At 41.5% G+C, this 16588-nt stretch overlaps 1 protein-coding gene across 4 annotated transcripts in view; it reads left to right on the forward strand.

Moving 5' to 3' along the window:
- dgkza (diacylglycerol kinase, zeta a) overlaps positions 1 to 16588 on the forward strand; it is a 473329-nt gene that overhangs the window by 359870 nt on the left and 96871 nt on the right. Inside the window, exon 29 of one of the 4 annotated variants that reach the window (XM_059975477.1) lies at positions 3407 to 4872. The exons of the other annotated variants lie outside the window; for them this stretch is intronic. Within the exon in view, the coding sequence (XP_059831460.1) occupies positions 3407 to 3413 (7 nt within the window). The 3' untranslated portion in view covers positions 3414 to 4872. Of the gene's footprint in view, positions 1 to 3406; positions 4873 to 16588 lie in introns of those variants that run through there. 4 annotated transcript variants of the gene reach the window in all.

Consider the following 16588-nt stretch of genomic DNA (forward strand, 5'->3'; position numbering starts at 1 on the left):
TTTAAAGATCTCCACATCCTTCAACTTTATTCATTTTTGTTTAGCGTTTAAAAGGTTATTGTTTATAAAGCTTTCTTTAGGGTAGAGTTCCAGAATGCTGCTTAGTTTTCAGTTGTAATTGAGCAATTTTAAAACTTCAATCTTTGATACCCTGGTTATACTTGGTAATGTGTTGTTCACAAAGTCTTCCCATTATTTCTTGTGAACTAGGTGCTTTCTCACACTGGGTATGCCTCTGGTTTCCTGTTTCCTTCTCTTCTGTTCCTTGTATTCCTCAAGGAAGTATCTCTTCGATGTTCGTTTCAGCAATTCAGAAGGAAATGGTCGATGAAATCGAGACCCTTAACTCTGGCATCCTGGTGTCAATTCTATCTTGCTGCCTGCTTCCACTTTGCACAGTGCATACCTAGTAGAGCTGCTGTCTCACGGTTCCAGCAACTTGACCATGATCCTACTAGAGTGAAATTCACCACAATTCCTATGTGTATATAGGCTTCCTCTTACATCCCAAATGTATGTGGTTAGACCATAAGCTCATAGAAATACACAGAATTGGGCCATTTGGCCCATCGTCTGCTCTGCTGTTTCAGCATGACTGATCCATTTTCCTCTCAGCCCCAATCCTCCCGCCTTCTCCCCATATCCCTTCATGCTCTGACTAATCGAGAATCTATTTACCTCTGTCTTAAATATACCCAATGTCTTGGTCTCCACAGCCACACACTTTCTAAAGAAATTCATCATTTCCATTCTAAATAGAAGTCCCTCTATTCGGAGGCTGTGTCCTCTGGTCTTGGACTTACTCTACCATAGGAAATATCCTCTCCAAATCCACTCTGCCTTTCAACATTCAATAGGTTTCAATGAGATTACCTGCACCTCCCATTCTTCTGAATTCTAGTGAATGTAGGCCCAGAGCCAACAAATGGTCATCTTATGAGAAGGTTAACTGGCCACTGTAAATTGTTTCTGTTGTGGAGATGAATGGTGGAATCTGGATGTTATGGGAGTGTGGGGAGAATAAAAGTGTTAGGATTAGTGCAACAAAGTCTGCTTGGTGGTTAGCGAGGACTGGGTGGACCAAAGAACCTCCTTCTGTACTCATGACTCTCTGACCTGTTGCTTCTCCGTGGATTGTAACCTTGTTGTGGTGGAGAAGCTTGTGTGGTCCTGAGATTCCAAGAGCGATGCCGTCTGGAACTATGCTCCTGGTAGGGTCACCCATGACGGTAAGGTCGAGGGTGAGGTCCCTGACAAAGAACAATCCAACCAAGACCTCAACGGTGGAACAGGCAGACAAAGTTACTTTGAACTCAATGGCTGTGAAGGGGGATGAAGGCTGTAACAAATCCATCAGCTCCAATCGCCGTGGTTTCCATGCCACTGGGATCAGTTGGTTGATTTGTGAAGTATCGTGTGCTTCTTGGAGTGCAACATCAAGTACACGCTAAACAAATACACGCACAGGCGTCTTTGCTCTGTGGTAGATCAATGGAATGAAGACCATCATCCTTGACCTCGAGGGATAGCCACGACGACGACCTGTTGAAATATTGGTGCATGCACTTAGACCACCATAGATATCTGTGAGTGTGACCATCCTCTGGGTAGCCTCCAATCTGATGGCATGAATATTGATTTCTCCTTCCTGTAAGCTAATTCCCCCACCTCCCCATTCCCTACTCTGACCTTTTTACCTCTTCTCACCTGCCTATCACCTCCCCCGGGGACCCCACCTCCTTCCCTTTGCCCTTTCTAATCTGATTCCTTCTTCTCCAACCCTTGATGTTTCCCACCCACCTGGATTCACCCTTCACCTTCCAGCTAGCCTCTACCCCCCCCCCCCCCCCATCTTTCTATTCCAGCATATTCCCATTTCCTTCTCAGTCCTGAAGAAGTATCTCGGCCTAAAACATTGACTGCTTGTTCATTTCTAGTGATACTGCCTGACCTGCTGAGTTCCTCTAGCATTTTCTGTGAGTTCCGTTATGTATGTTGGAAGATCAGTCCATCTTGCTTTAGAATACTGAACTGAAGAGAGATTAAGGTGTTGCCGGTGGTGGAAGGAAGGTTGTCATCTGCACACTCGGGCACTTGCACTAGCGCACACTCCTGCACACTTACCCAGTCAGTCACTCATTTTCAATTGTGTATCTTCCCACAAAATAGCTCTTAAAAGTTAATCTGAAGTTTGGCACATTCTAACCCCAGGCAAATCTCCAGACTGCATTTGTCAGTTCAGTTGCAGAATAGCGATAGGTGTGATGGTATTATTGGGGAGAAAAAGAAGGAAATTTCACAGTATGTAAAATGAAAATGTGGCAAGCTTTAATATATGACCATCCTGACACTCCTTCCACACTGGCTCCTGTTCCTGTGCCCTACTGTTGAGCAGGGAGTTCTGATGATCTGCTTCAGGGGCTCTCCTCATGTTCTGTAACAAGCTGCTCACAGTCACATCAGCAAATGAAACATGTAACTTGTTTCCCTGTTGTTCACTACCGTTTGGACCCAAAGGCAAGATCATACAGAATTTGGCACTGAGCCTCATGTTAGGAAACTAAATGTTTAGTCTCAGAGGAAAATTTTAAGAAATTTTCTCAAATGAAGATAGGGGCTTACAGGGCTTAGGAACTACATAGGCAGAGTTTAGGGTTCAGTGGCTGAGGATGTAGTTGTCAATGGAGGGTTGCAGAGTATTGTTCCTGTAGTTACTGGAATGTAGTTTAACTGCATACTATTGACCAATCTTTTCTGCAGTCTATGACAGGAATAACAGCAGAAACCTGTTTCTTCCAGTTCACTGGGGAATCTTTGTGCTGTTCTATTCTCAGCTCAGAAGCATTCTGCAGTCGTTAAGTTGCCCTATACATGAGTTACTTAGAAGTGAATATCATCAACAAATGCAATCAATTGACTTGTCTTTGGAAGAACAAGCTGTAGCTTTGGTGTCTATCTGTGTATACATCACAGTATTGAATGGATACAGGTGACAGAGTATATCCCTGTTTCGTACCTCTCATTATCATAATTGATTTGTTCATCTCCCCGGGGCCTTCAAACACCATGAGGGAATTTGAAGAAATGTCACCAGTAAGATTTATAAGATGATTACAGATCCCAGGGTGATGCAACAATTTATCTATTAGCTTGTATCCCACTGATTTAAAAGTCTTGCCTAAATTCCTTGAAAATGTCAGGCTTATTCTGTGCATTTTGTGTTTGCATGCCGAACTATATTATTTAGGATAGCTACGTACTCATTGCCACCTGAGGTCATAGCAGTGAGACACTTTGACTTAGGTTCAAAGTCACGGCCATGATAATCTCTTTATTAATATTTTTGTGAGCAGTGCAATATATCTTTGAGTGTTAATTAATCTTAATTTCTCTGAAATAAAAACAGAAAATGAGGAAACCACTCAGTAGATCTGGCAGAGTCTGTGCAGAGAGAAATAATCCTTCATCAGAACTGGAAAGGAGAGGAAACAAGTTTGTTCTAGGAGGAGATGGAGAAGTCACACACAGAACAAAGGAAATATCCCTGATCGAATGAGACCAGATGACGAAAGTGTGGACATGGAAGTGAACTTCGGTCAACATCTTATCAAATACTAGAAGGGAATGATGCTAGAAGGTTTAGTATTTACTAAACCACTGAAAATGAACAAGGCAAAAGGAAGAAACACGCACGTTCCTGGATGCCAAGTGACAATGAATTCAATAGTAAATGAGATGAGCACTGTATCTTTTATTAGAGCCATGTAGACATTTTCTAATGTCAGTCATAAGTATCTTGTACGTGTAAGTATCTTCTCGTGGTTTCTATGCCTTAAATATGGGCTGTATTTATTATATCATGATTACTTTAGTAATAAAGACAGCTGAATTACTTGATATATCTTTGAGAATATTCTAGAGGATTTAGAAGAATATGGAGGACAACAATCTACTCCATATCAATCATTATCAGTTGCCAAGGTCACACAGTACTTTACCAAATCCATTAGGTTGACACTTCTCAAACCCATTGAGTAGTTTACTAAATACATTAATATCCCGCTGCTCATAGATTTGCTTATTATTTCAATTTGTAATTTTTGATCATTCTTTAAAATTGTATCCTTACAATCTTTATATTTATTCTATAATTCATGTAAAGATTATCTGTTTCCTATGGCAAGAGTCATCATCAGAGGATATCATTTGATATCATTACCATGGAGAAATGCAAATGTTGTTAATGCTATGATGTGGAATACACTGCCTTAAAGGATAGCCAAAATGGATTTCAGTAGTTCTATTGGAAAAAAAAGTGTTGAATTTAGATATAAGAAGGGAAAATTTGCAGGACCTTGTGGAAAGGTTGAGAGTGTGCTGATTGATTATTCTTCTGGAAGTGGGGCAAATGGCCTCCCATGACCTATTGAATTGTTTTCGTATGGGAAAACTGCTTCCTCCTTTTCAAGGTGGACATGAAGTTCAAAATCCTATCTATTTATTAAATCATTTCAAATGTATTGATAGTTCCATTTCCTAACATCATAAAAACCTTGACAAACCCATAGTTCTGAAAACATGCTGCAGAACTGAAGGCTGCTTGTTTTTCAACGTCTGAATGGTGTCAGACTGACAGTAACACTGCTAGCTATATTGATTGTCTATTGGAGATTTGTTCCAGATAGAATTCTAGTGCTTGTAGAGAACCATAGATGGGGGTTGAAACCAAAAGCTGAAATATAACTTGAAAATGAAAAGTATCTTAATTAAAACACATTGTTCATACTAACTCACAAGTGTAATGCTGTTGTATTGTCAAACATCCTATCTTTCACATGTAAATTCAAGATCTGTATGTCCTCTCAGATGCACATCAAAGGTCTTATGAAGCTGTATGAATGTAAATGTATTCTCTCTGTATCCTCCTGAAAAATTCCATACATTATACTAAAACAGATCATTTGAACATTACCATAGTGTTACCTGTGGAAGTTATTTCTCTTTCACAGTTGATGCTTTACAATGCTAACAATACATTGTGCTATGGTTATAAAAGGCGCTATAAAAATGCAGGTTTTATTTCTCTTGTGCACTCAGTGGCCTGTACTGTAGAGCAATATTAGGGAGCAGTACCTCCTTGTAATATGAAGGCTTACGGGATGCAGGGATGACCCAAAAATGTAAAGAAGGTAAAATGAGCAGAAAATTATTGACTTGTCCTAAACTGGCAGCTTTTGAAATCCCTTTTGATGGTGGAGTGAAAATACATGGAATGAATATCCCAGTATGGAGTAGTAGCACGGCATCACACTGTGTGGCCTCTTTATTAGGTACGCCTGTACACTGTGTTAATGCAAATATCTACTCAGCCACTCACATGGCAGCAACTCAGTCTATAAAAGCATGTCAAGAAGTTCAGTTGTTGTTCAGACCGAACATCGGAATGTGGAAGAAATGTGTTATAGGTGACTTTAACCAAGGAATGATTCTTGGTGCCAGATGTGGTGGCTTGACTACCTCAGAAACTGCTGATCTCTCCTGGGATTTTGCACACAGCAGTCTCTAGAGTTTATGAAGAATGTGTGCAAAACAAAACAAAAACATTCAGTGAGCGGCACTTAATAATTAAGTATTCCTTGACAATAAGTACTCCTGCTTGAATACTGTTGGGGGGACGGCCTACCTGGGGGAAGCAACAGTGCTCGCACCTCTGTCACAGAGTCTGACCCTGTGGCTCAGAAGGGTAGGGAAAGGAAGAGGATGGCAGCAGTGATAGGGGATTCTATAGTTAGGGGGTCAGACAGGCGATTCTGTCTACGTAGGAAAGAAATGCAGATGGTAGTTTGCCTCCCAGGTGCCAGGGTCCAAGATGTTTCTGATCGTGTCCACGATATCTTGAAGTGGGAAGGAGAACAGCCAGAGGTTGTGGTACATATTGGTGCCAATGACATAGGTAGGAAAAGGGAGGAGGTCCTGAAAGCAGACTGCAGGGAGTTAGGAAAGAAATTGAAAAGCAGGACCTCATGGGTAGTAATCTCACGGTTACTGCCTGTGCCACGTGACAGTGAGAATAGGAATAGAATGAGCTGGAGGATAAATGTGTGGCTGAGGGATTGGAGCAGGGGGCAAGGATTCAGATTTCTGGGTCATTGGGACCTCTTCTGGGGCAGGTGTGACCTGTACAAAAAGGACGGGTTGCACTTGAATCTGAGGGGGACAAATATCCTGGCGGGGAGGTTTGCCAAAGCTACTGGGGAGAGCTTAAACTAGAATTGCTGGGGGGTGGGAACTGAACTGAAGTGACAGAGGAAAGAGACATTGGCTCGCAAATAGAGAAAGTTTGGAGACAGTACGAAAGGGAGGATAGGCAGGTGATAGAATTGGTTTCAGATGTGTCTATTTTAATGCAAGGAGTATCATGAATAAAGCGGATGAGCTTAGAGAGTGGATCAGCACTTGGAGCTGTGATGCTGTGGCCATTACAGAGACTTGGATGGTGCAGGGGCAGGAATGGCTACTTCACGTGCCTGGCTTTAGATGTTTCAGAAAGGATAAGGAGGGAGGCAAAAGAGGTGGGGCATGGCATTATTGATCAGAGATGATGTCACAGCTTCAGAAAAGGAGGAAGTCATAGAGGAATTGTCTACAGAATCTTTCTGAGTGGAAGTTAGGAATATGAAGGAGTCAAGAACTCTACTGGATATTTTTTATAGACCACCCAATAGTTACAGGGACCTTGAGGAGCAGATGGGGAGACTGATTCTGGAAAGAAGTAATAATAACAGGGTTGTTGTGTTAGGAGATTTTAATTTCCCAAATATTGATTGGCATCTTCCTAGAGTGAGGGGTTTAGATGGGGTGGAGTTTGTTAGGTGTGTTCAGGAAGGTTTCTTAACACAATATGTAGATAAGCCTGCAAGAGAAGAAGCTGTAGTTGATCTGGTATTGGGAAATGAACCTGGTCAGGTGTCAGGTGTCTCAGTAGGAGAGCTTTTTTGAGATAGTGATCACAATTCTATCTCGTTTACTATAGCCCTGGAGAGGGATAAGAGCAGACAAGTTAGGGAAATGTTTAATTGGAGTAAGGGGAATTATGAGGCTATCAGGCAGGAACTTGGAAGCATAAATTGGAAACAGATGTTCTCAGGAAAACGTACCGAAGAAACGTGGCAAATGTTCAGGGGATATTTGTGTGGGGTTCTGAGCAGGTCCGTTCCAATGAGACATGGAAAGGATGGTAGGGTACAGGAACCATGGTGTACAAAGGCTGTTGTAAATCTAGTCAAGGGGAAAAGAAGAGCGTATGAAAGGTTCAAAAAACTAGGTAATGATATGAATCTAGACAATTATAAGGCTAGCAGGAAGGAGCTTAAGAGTGAAATTAAGGAGAGCCAGAAGGGGCCATGAGAAGGCCTTGGCGGACAGGATTAAGGAAAACCCCAAGGCATTCTACAAGTATGTGAAGAGCAAGAGGATAAGACAAGAGAGAATAGGACCAATTAAGTGTGACAATGGAAAATTGTGTATGGAACCGGAGGAAATAGCAGAGGTACTTAATGAGCACTTCGCTTCAGTATTCACTACAGAAAAGGACCTTGGTGATTGTAGTGACTTGCAGTGGACTGAAAAGCTTGAGAATGTAGATATTAAGAAAGAGGATGTGCTGGAGGTTTTGGGAAAGCATCAAGTTGGATAAGTCACTGGGACTGGATGAGATGTACCCCAGGCTAATGTGAGAAGCAAAGGAGGAGATTGCTGAGCCTCTGACAATGATGTTTCCATCATCAATGAGGACGGGAGAGGTTCTGGAGGATTGGAGGGTTGTAGATGTTGTTCCCTTATTCAAGAAAGGGAGTAGGGATAGCTCAGGAAATTATAGGCCAGTGAGTCTTACTTCAGTGGTTGCTAAGTTGATGGACAAGATCCTGAGAGGCAAGATTTATGAACATTTGAAGAGGCATAATATGATTAGGAATAGTCAGCATGGCTTTGTCAAAGGTAGGTCACGCCTTACGAGCCTGATTGAATTTTTTGAGGATGTGGCTAAACACATTGATGAAGGTAGAGCCATAGATGTAGTGTATAGGGATTTTAGCAAGGCATTTCATAAGGTAGCCCATGCAAGGCATATTGAGAAAGTGAGGAGGCATGGCATCCAAGGGGGCATTGCTTTGTGGATCCAGAACTGGCTTGCCCACAGAAGGCAAAGAGTGGTTATGGACGGGTCATATTCTGTATGAAGGCTGGTGACCAGTGGTGTGCCTCAGGGATCTGCTCTGGGATCCCTACTCTTTGTGATTTTTATAAATGACCTTCATGAGGAAGTGGAGGGATGGGTTAGTAAATTTGCTGATCACACAAAGGTTGGGAGTGTTGTGGATAGTGTGGAGGGCTGTCAGAGGTTACAATGGGACATTGATAGGATGCCAAACTGGGCTGAGAAGTGGCAGATGGAGTTCAACCCAGATAAGTGTGAGGTGGTTCATTTTGGTAGGTCAAATATGATGGCAGAATATAGTATTAATGGTAAGACTCTTAGCAGTGTGGAGTATCAGAGGGATCTTGGGGTCCGAGTCCATAGGACACTCAAAGCTGCTATGCAGGTTAGCTCTGTGGTTAAGAAGGCATACAGTGCATTGGCCTTCATCAATCGTGGGATTGAGTTTAGGAGCTAAGAGGTAATGTTGCAGCTATATAGGACCCTGGTCAGACCCCACTTGGAGTACTGTGCTCAGTTTTTTGTCACCTCAGTACAGGAAGGATGTGGAAACCATAGAAAGGACGCACGGGAGATTTACAAGGATATTGCCTGGATTGGGGAGCATGCCTTATGAGAATAGGTTCAGTGAACTTGGCCTTTTCTCCTTGGAGCGATGGAGGATGAGAGGTGACTTGATAGAGGTGTATAAGATGATGAGAGGTATGGATAATCAGAGGTTTTTTCCCAGGGCTGAAATGGCTAGCACAAGAGGGCATAGTTTTTAAGGTGCTTGGAAGTAGGTACAGAGGAGATGTCAGGAGTAAGTTTTTTACGCAGAGAGTGGTGAGTGTGTGGAATGGCGACAGTGGAGGCGGATATGATAGGGTCTTTTAAGAGACTCTTGGATGGGTACTTGGAGTTTAGAAAAATAGAAGGCTATGGGTAAAGCCTTGGTAGTTCTAAGGTAGGGTCTTGTTCAGCACAGCTTTGTGGGCTGAAGGGCCTGTATTGTGCTGTAGGTTTTCTATGTTCTGTGAGTGGCAGTTCTGTGGGAAAATAGGCTTTGTTAATGAGAGAGGTCAGAGGAAAACGGCCAAACTGGTTCAAGCTGACAGGAAGACAACAATAACTCAAATAACCACAGATTACAACAGTGGTGTGCAGAAGAACATCTCTTAACACACATCACATCGAACGTTGAAGTGGATGGTTACAGCAGCTCAGTGGCCACTGTATTATGTACAGGACTTAACTAATAACGTGGTTATTGAGTGTGTGTTCTGCTTTAGTGTCCATGCTGAAATAATATGAGTAATTACATGTGCACAAGAAAGATAATTTAGTTCTGATTTCAGCCTGATGAAATAAAATGGAGTAAAGATATTTTCCTTTGAAGTAAAACGTAACTGCATGCTATAAAGTCTTTCAGAAACATTGGCCTTGAGTCGATCAAAGAAATTATATTCTAATCACATTTCATATTTCACATAACAAATGGTGTACTGCTCTTTGTTTCCTCATCCATGAAAGGCAGACTTCAACAACATGAACAAGTCACTGGTGTAAGCAATTGTTGCTTAATCTGGTGAGACTACTCAAAACAGCATGAGGTCATGCTGTCTCCTGCTAAAAATGATGATTATTCCAGGACCAGGATCATCCCAGAAAGCAAACCTAACTTAAATTCACTTCACTGCTGTCCTCTAGATTACTATCAAATGTCACTGCCGCTCTCCTCCCTCCTCCATAGTCTTTTGTGATAAACCTCGTATGGCAATATTGTGTTCTCACCCTTGTGTTTTTTCTTTCTGTACTTCTGTCCCTAAATCCTTTCTGAGAGTTTTCCTTTTGTTTTGCCTTGTCAAAGCTTGCGTTATCCACTTATGCTCCTTAGACATGAATCGTGTTAATTTGTTGGTCACCTTCTTGGACTCTCTGATACTCTTATTGGTTTTTCCTCTCCTCTGTTGAATCAAGTAACCACCTGATTCCACATTTGCGAGTTATTGGTCCCAACTTCAACCTCCTAAACCTGTTCTAAGCTCTTCAAGACTTGTCATCTTCCAAACTCAGAGAAGTTTCTCAGCTCAATCTAGTTTTGTTTCCCTTGCCAAGGAATAGACACAGCCTCAGCAACGTAATAAATGCCACTTTGCAGTGTCACTAGGGTAAATCATCCCCCTGTGTCCTTCCACCTATTGATCTTTGAGGTGGTTGATAAGCTTCTCTTGTGCTTTCCTTCATCAACCATCTGTGCAAAATAACTTTCTTGGTCCCACCCTCTTCTATCTAGTCATTGACAGATTACTATGAAATAGTTTCTCTTCCTTCTCCCCACGTCATATCTTTTAGAACCCCTTAAGCATTCATCATTAATCCTCATCCTACTTCAGTACTTTGCTGAGACCATACAGTCCCATCTGTAAGCTGAGGCCATACAGTCCCATCTCACACTGCCTGGCAGTTCCTGTATTCTCATGTTCATCTGACAGGCAGCAGGTCCATAACTAATGGTGCAAAGTTGAAAGTTGATGTTTACAGTGCCTGACACACAATCCACTTGCTGGTTATCCACCCTCTCCCTATCACTAACAAGCATTTAAGGTTGAACCTGACTACGTATCAGATAATAATTGCATTTGACCTCACTGTGAGCTTTTGATCACAAGAGGGCTCAGTCACCTCAATGATGAAAGTTCTGATTACATCTTCGCCTTAGTTCATTTGATACTGAAATCATAATATACTGTATGCTGCTGCAAAACTTGGCGGCCTGAATCCCATTTGCTCATCGCTCTTGTGCCTGTTGAATAATATTAGTTCCTGCCATGGCTTTACCTCAACCATATTTTCATAAGCCACTGCACATTCTCCCTTTTTTTTATCCCTGTTGTCCTCTCCAGCCCTTTCCTAATTCTGTAGTCTTCCAGTTCAGTCCTATTTTAGTGCCTACCACTGCCATTGAATGATGCTTAACAGCTAAACTCTAGAACTCATAAAGCATTGGAGCAAAGGCCCATCAGCTCACAATGTCTATGCTGAACATGATGTCAAATTAAACTTTCTCTTCTGTCTGTACTCTACGTACCCCTCTACTCCTTGTGTATTCATGGTTATCGAACAGCTTCTTAATCATCACTGTTGTTTCAGCCTCCATCACTACTCAAAGCAACCCATTCCAGGTACCTACCACACTGTGTGTATATAAGAAGAAAGAAAGAAAGTTGTCCTGCACATCTCCATTAGACTCGCCCCTCTCTCCTTAAATGTGTGCCCTCCAGTACTTGGCATTTCTACCCCTGGGCGAAAGATTCTGACTCTTCCTTCAGCCTCTGATGCTCCAGTGAAAGCAACCTAAATCTTTCCAACTTCTCCTTGTAGTTGGTACTCTCTCATTCAGGCAGCAACCTGGTAAACCTCTTTTGCACCCTGTCTAAAGCCTCTGCATTCTTTGTGTAATGCAATGACCAAAACTGCACACAGAATACTCCCAGTGCAACCTAACCCTAGTTTTATATAGATGTAGCTTGACTTCCTGACCCTTGTACTCTGTGCCCTGACCGATGAGGACAAGCATATCATATACCGTCTTTACCATAAATCTTTCTCCAGTTAGAGACTTTTCAAACTTTATATTTGACTAGGAATGTCACATTTTTCACCAACCTTATTGTGTAATTTAATGTCAATATTATTTGACAGTAATTTGAAGTACTTTGGGATGTTTTACTACTGGGTTTCCTCCTGGTGCTCGAGCTTCCTCCCACAGTCCAAAGTGATACCAGTTGGTAGGTTAATTGGTCATTGTAAATTGTCCTGTGATTTAGGTTGGAATTAAAATGGGGACTGCAGTGCAGCGTGGCTCAAAGATCCTATTCTGTACCAAATCTAAATAAATAAATAACTACATACATAGATAAATCAATCAATCCACGTCCCTATAAAATAAAACTAAAAATAGACACGACAACCAGACATCTTTATATTCTACCTTCATTACAAGCATGTCATGATGGCAGATTACAACATTGAAAGTAACATTAAAAAGAGAGTTATAAACAAATATGACCAGATATTTTTTAAAATGTGTACTTTTTACCAATTTAACAAAGATGGATACAGTATGTTTCACTAAGATGAGCTTAGATACAATTGCAAGAAAAAGTTGGTGAACCCTTTGCAGTTACTTGGTTTTCTGCATTAATTACTCATAAAATGTGGTCTGATCTTCATCTAAGTCACTATGATAGGCAAACACGATCTGCCTAAACTAATAACACACAAACAATTGTACTGCTTCTCGTCAATACCGAATGCATCATTTACACAATCACAGTCTAGGTTCAAAAAGTATGTGAACCTCCGGGGTAATGCGTTATACAAAAGCTATTTGGTGTCAGGTGCTCCAATCAATGAGATGAGATTGGAGGTGTGGGTTGTAGAGGTGCCCTGCCCTATAAAAAGAAAAGACACACAAAGTCAGGTTACCGACAGAGCCTGCTCTTCTCAAGAAAGATCTGTCTGTGTGCACCATGCCTTGATCAAAACAACTTTCAGAGGACCTTAGAAGAAGAAGTGTAGAGGTGTATGAAGCTGGAAAGGGCTACAAAGGCATTTCTCAAGACCTGAGTGTTAATCAGTCCACAGTAAGAGAAATTGTCCACAAATAGAGGAAATTCAATACTGTTACTACTTTCTCTAGGAGTGGGTGTCCTGCAAAGATCACACCAAGAGCACAACATGCAATGTTGAAGGAGCTGAATAAGAACCTAAGGGTAACAGCAAAAGTCCTGCAGAAATCTCCAAAGCTTACTAATGTCTCTGACCATGTGTCCGCTATAAGAACAACAATGAACAAGAATGGTGTCCGTGGAAAGAAACCACAGAGGAAACCACTGCTTTCCGAAAAAAACATTGCTGCACGTCCCACGTTTGCAAAAGACCATTTAGATGTTCCACAATGCTTCTGGGACAATGTTCTGTGGACAGATGAGACAAAAGTTGAACTTTTTGGCAGAAATGTACATTGCTATGTTTGGAGGCAAAAAGGCACTGCACACCAAATCTCATTCCAACTGAAGCATGGTGGAAGAAGCATCATGGTTTGGGGCTGCTTTGCTGCCTCAGGGCCTGGATGGCTTACAATCATTGAGGAAACAACGAATCCAAAATTGTATCAAGACATTTTGCAGAAGAATATCAGGGTAGCATTCCATCACCTGAAGCTTAACAGAAGTTGGATGATGCAACAAGACAATGATCTGAAACACAAGTAGATCAACAACAGAATAGTTTAAAAAGAAGAAAATTCATGTTTTGGAATAACCAAGTCAGAATTAAGACCTTAACCTCATTGAGATGCTGTGGCATGACCTGAAGAAGGCTGTTCGTGCAAGGTATTCCAGAAAAATTGATGAACTCAAACGGTTTTGCATGGAGGAATGGTCTAAAATTCCTCCTCACCATAGTACAAGTCTGATCAGCAGCTACAGGAAACATTAGGTCGAGGTTATTTCTGCTGAAGGAGGTTCTATCAGTTATTAAATACAAGGGTTCACATACTTTTTCCAGTCTGGACTGTGAGTGATTAAACAATGTGTTCGATAAAGACATGAAAAGTACAATTGTTGATGTGTTATTAGTTTAGGCAGATTGTGTTTGTCTATTATTGTGACTTAGATGAAGATCAGTCCACATTTTATGAGTACTTAATGCAGAAAACTAGGTAATTTCAAAGGCTTCATAAACTTTTTCTTTCTACCGTACATCTTGGACATCCTCTGAGGAGCCCCATAAATATGAATGCCATTCTTCATTCAGTTCATTGACTTGGATTTCAGAAAACAACTAAGAGGCAAAGGCCCCAGCTATAGTACAGAAGATCTGCATTCCAGAATAATCCATGCTGTGGGTGACACTGTACTAGTTACAGAATTGGTATCGGGTGGAGTGAAAAGCAGGAGGAATCCAGCTTACTTAGTTACCAATTAGTAAGTATCAGAGTGATAGAAGGTGCCTTTATTAGTGCAATCAGAAAGTCTCACTAATGTCCGGAAACACTCAGCTCTTGACCTCACTGCAATCTTGATTCAAACCTGCTGTAAATTCCACTCCTGAACTAAAAGTGACTAGCCTCGATGCTGAGAATAGCAAACACTGCAACATCAAATCCCTCAGGCCAAGCTACCAATGTTCACCACCATCCTAATTGTGACTAAGTGTGGCATTAGGAACTATATTAAGATCTAAAATTAATGGGCAACAAGAGAAAGCACTCCAAGGGTTGAGGTCCTATTTCACACATAGGAAGTTAGCTGTGATTGTTTGATTCAAGATATTCTAGCTCCAGGACTTAACGGTAGGTTTCTTCAGGGCCAACTCATCGGCTGAGGTCTTTTGGTTGTTTCCATCATTCTTACCATCATGAACCAAGAAACAATAATGATAAAAACTGTAGGTGCACCAAATCTGGAATGAAAGCAGAAAATCTTGGAGGGTCATCTGGCGTGGCTAGAAAAGGAACAAGAGAGCCTTGGTTAGAATTAATGAAGAGGGAAGGAAAGGTAATTTAAAGCTGCAGATTACCTTTTGATTTCTCTTCCGCTGTTCTTACAAAGGTTTGATTTGAAACTTTACCTCTTTTTCCCCAGATGCTGCCTAACCTGCTAACTGTTTCCAACAGTCTCTGTTTTTTTTTGAAGTGCCAGTATTTGTTGTTATAATCACACAACATTCAGTAACTCCATTCATAAATCCAACACAGATAAAGCAGTCTTTACCTGCATGTTGTAAGACCCCGACAGCCCTCAGGCATAGTCTGAGAAGTGGTGAGTAACATTCCCGCCTTTGGAATGTCAGGCAAGGATCAGCTCCAACAAGAATATAACTACCGAGCAACCCTAGCATGAGTTCTCCCAGCATCAGGGTCCTGAGGGTCACCATTGACCAGAGTCTCAACTGCAGTAAAATACAAGAGTATTTTTGATCTGATGTTTTGTAGCAAAGGACTTTCTACCTGGCAGCCCAGGTTATCAAAAAGGTGCAATTTAGGAATGTGATGCCTGGATGAATGCAGCACCTAAGACACTCAATAAGCTTTCCAGGGGTTCAAAGCAGCCCTCTTAATTAAAGCCCTCTCCAACCTGATAAAAGATTTATTCTCTCCATCTCTGATGCACGAAGACCGAAGAGAATGCCATCCGCAAAATGCACATTATTACTTTGCCAGGGTCTAATCCGTCAGCGCTTCCTTAACCCGCAGTCTCTGCTATCTGGAAGAACAGGCAGTGAAGGGGAGGCTTGCTCCCTGCATCACCACCGAGTGATAGTAGGTTTGGGTAATAAAGGCTGGCTTTTCCTGTGGTGTCTAATTCTTGGAAATGAATAAAGAAAGCAATGATAAGGATTTGTCCTAAAGATTTTATCTTGTTACTGTCCAAGTTATAATTAGTCACGAAGCTGAGAAAGGCTTGAATTCATTTGATGCTTTTTCATGGCTTTTCATTTTCTCAAAGCAGATAACACCCAACAGTGGGTAGTCTGTAATCTTCAGAAAGGGGAGCAAGCTCCCACGAGCTGCAATATAATAACGACCAATTCTTTTTAATGATGTCAGTTGGAAAAAAAAACATTGTTCAAGATACTGAAGATAATCACAAGGGATTGTTTCCATCTACCTGAGGCAAAAAGATAGTTGTTTTGTATCTCATTTGAAATTACAAAACTCTCTCAGTCATCGAGTCATAGAACACCACAGCACAGAAACAGACTATTCAATCCATCTAGTCCATGCTGACCCATTTATCTGCCTAGTCCCATCAACTCACCCCTAGACCATACCCTACACATCCATTTCCTTATCCACATTTCTCTTAAATGTTGCATTCAACCCCATACCTACCACTTCCACTGGCAGCTCCACACTAGGATGAGTGAAGAAGTTCCCTCTCAGGTTCTCTTAAATATTTCACTTCTCACCTTAAACCTACAATATGACCTCTAGTTCCAGTCTCATCCAACCACCACAGTGAAGGAAGCCTGCGTACATTTACCTTATCTATACTCCTCATTTTTTATACCTCAGTCAAATCTCTCATTCTGCTATACTCCAGGGGGAAAAGTCCTAACCTCACCCTATAACACAGGTGCTCAAGTCCTGGCAACACCTTGTAAGTTTTGTCTGTACTCTTTCAATTTCATTGATATCTTTCCCGTAGATAGATGACTAAAACTGCACACAATACTCCAAGTTTTGCTTCACAGATGTGTTAACATTAACATCCTAACAACAGTACTCGGTGTTCTAATTTATGAAGGCCAAGGTGCCTAAAGCTCTCTCTACAACTCTATCTCCCTGTGACACCACTTTTAAGGAATAGTGGATCTGTA

The sequence above is a fragment of the Hypanus sabinus genome, chromosome 7, assembly GCF_030144855.1.
Source record: "Hypanus sabinus isolate sHypSab1 chromosome 7, sHypSab1.hap1, whole genome shotgun sequence".
Lineage (NCBI taxonomy): Eukaryota > Metazoa > Chordata > Chondrichthyes > Myliobatiformes > Dasyatidae > Hypanus > Hypanus sabinus.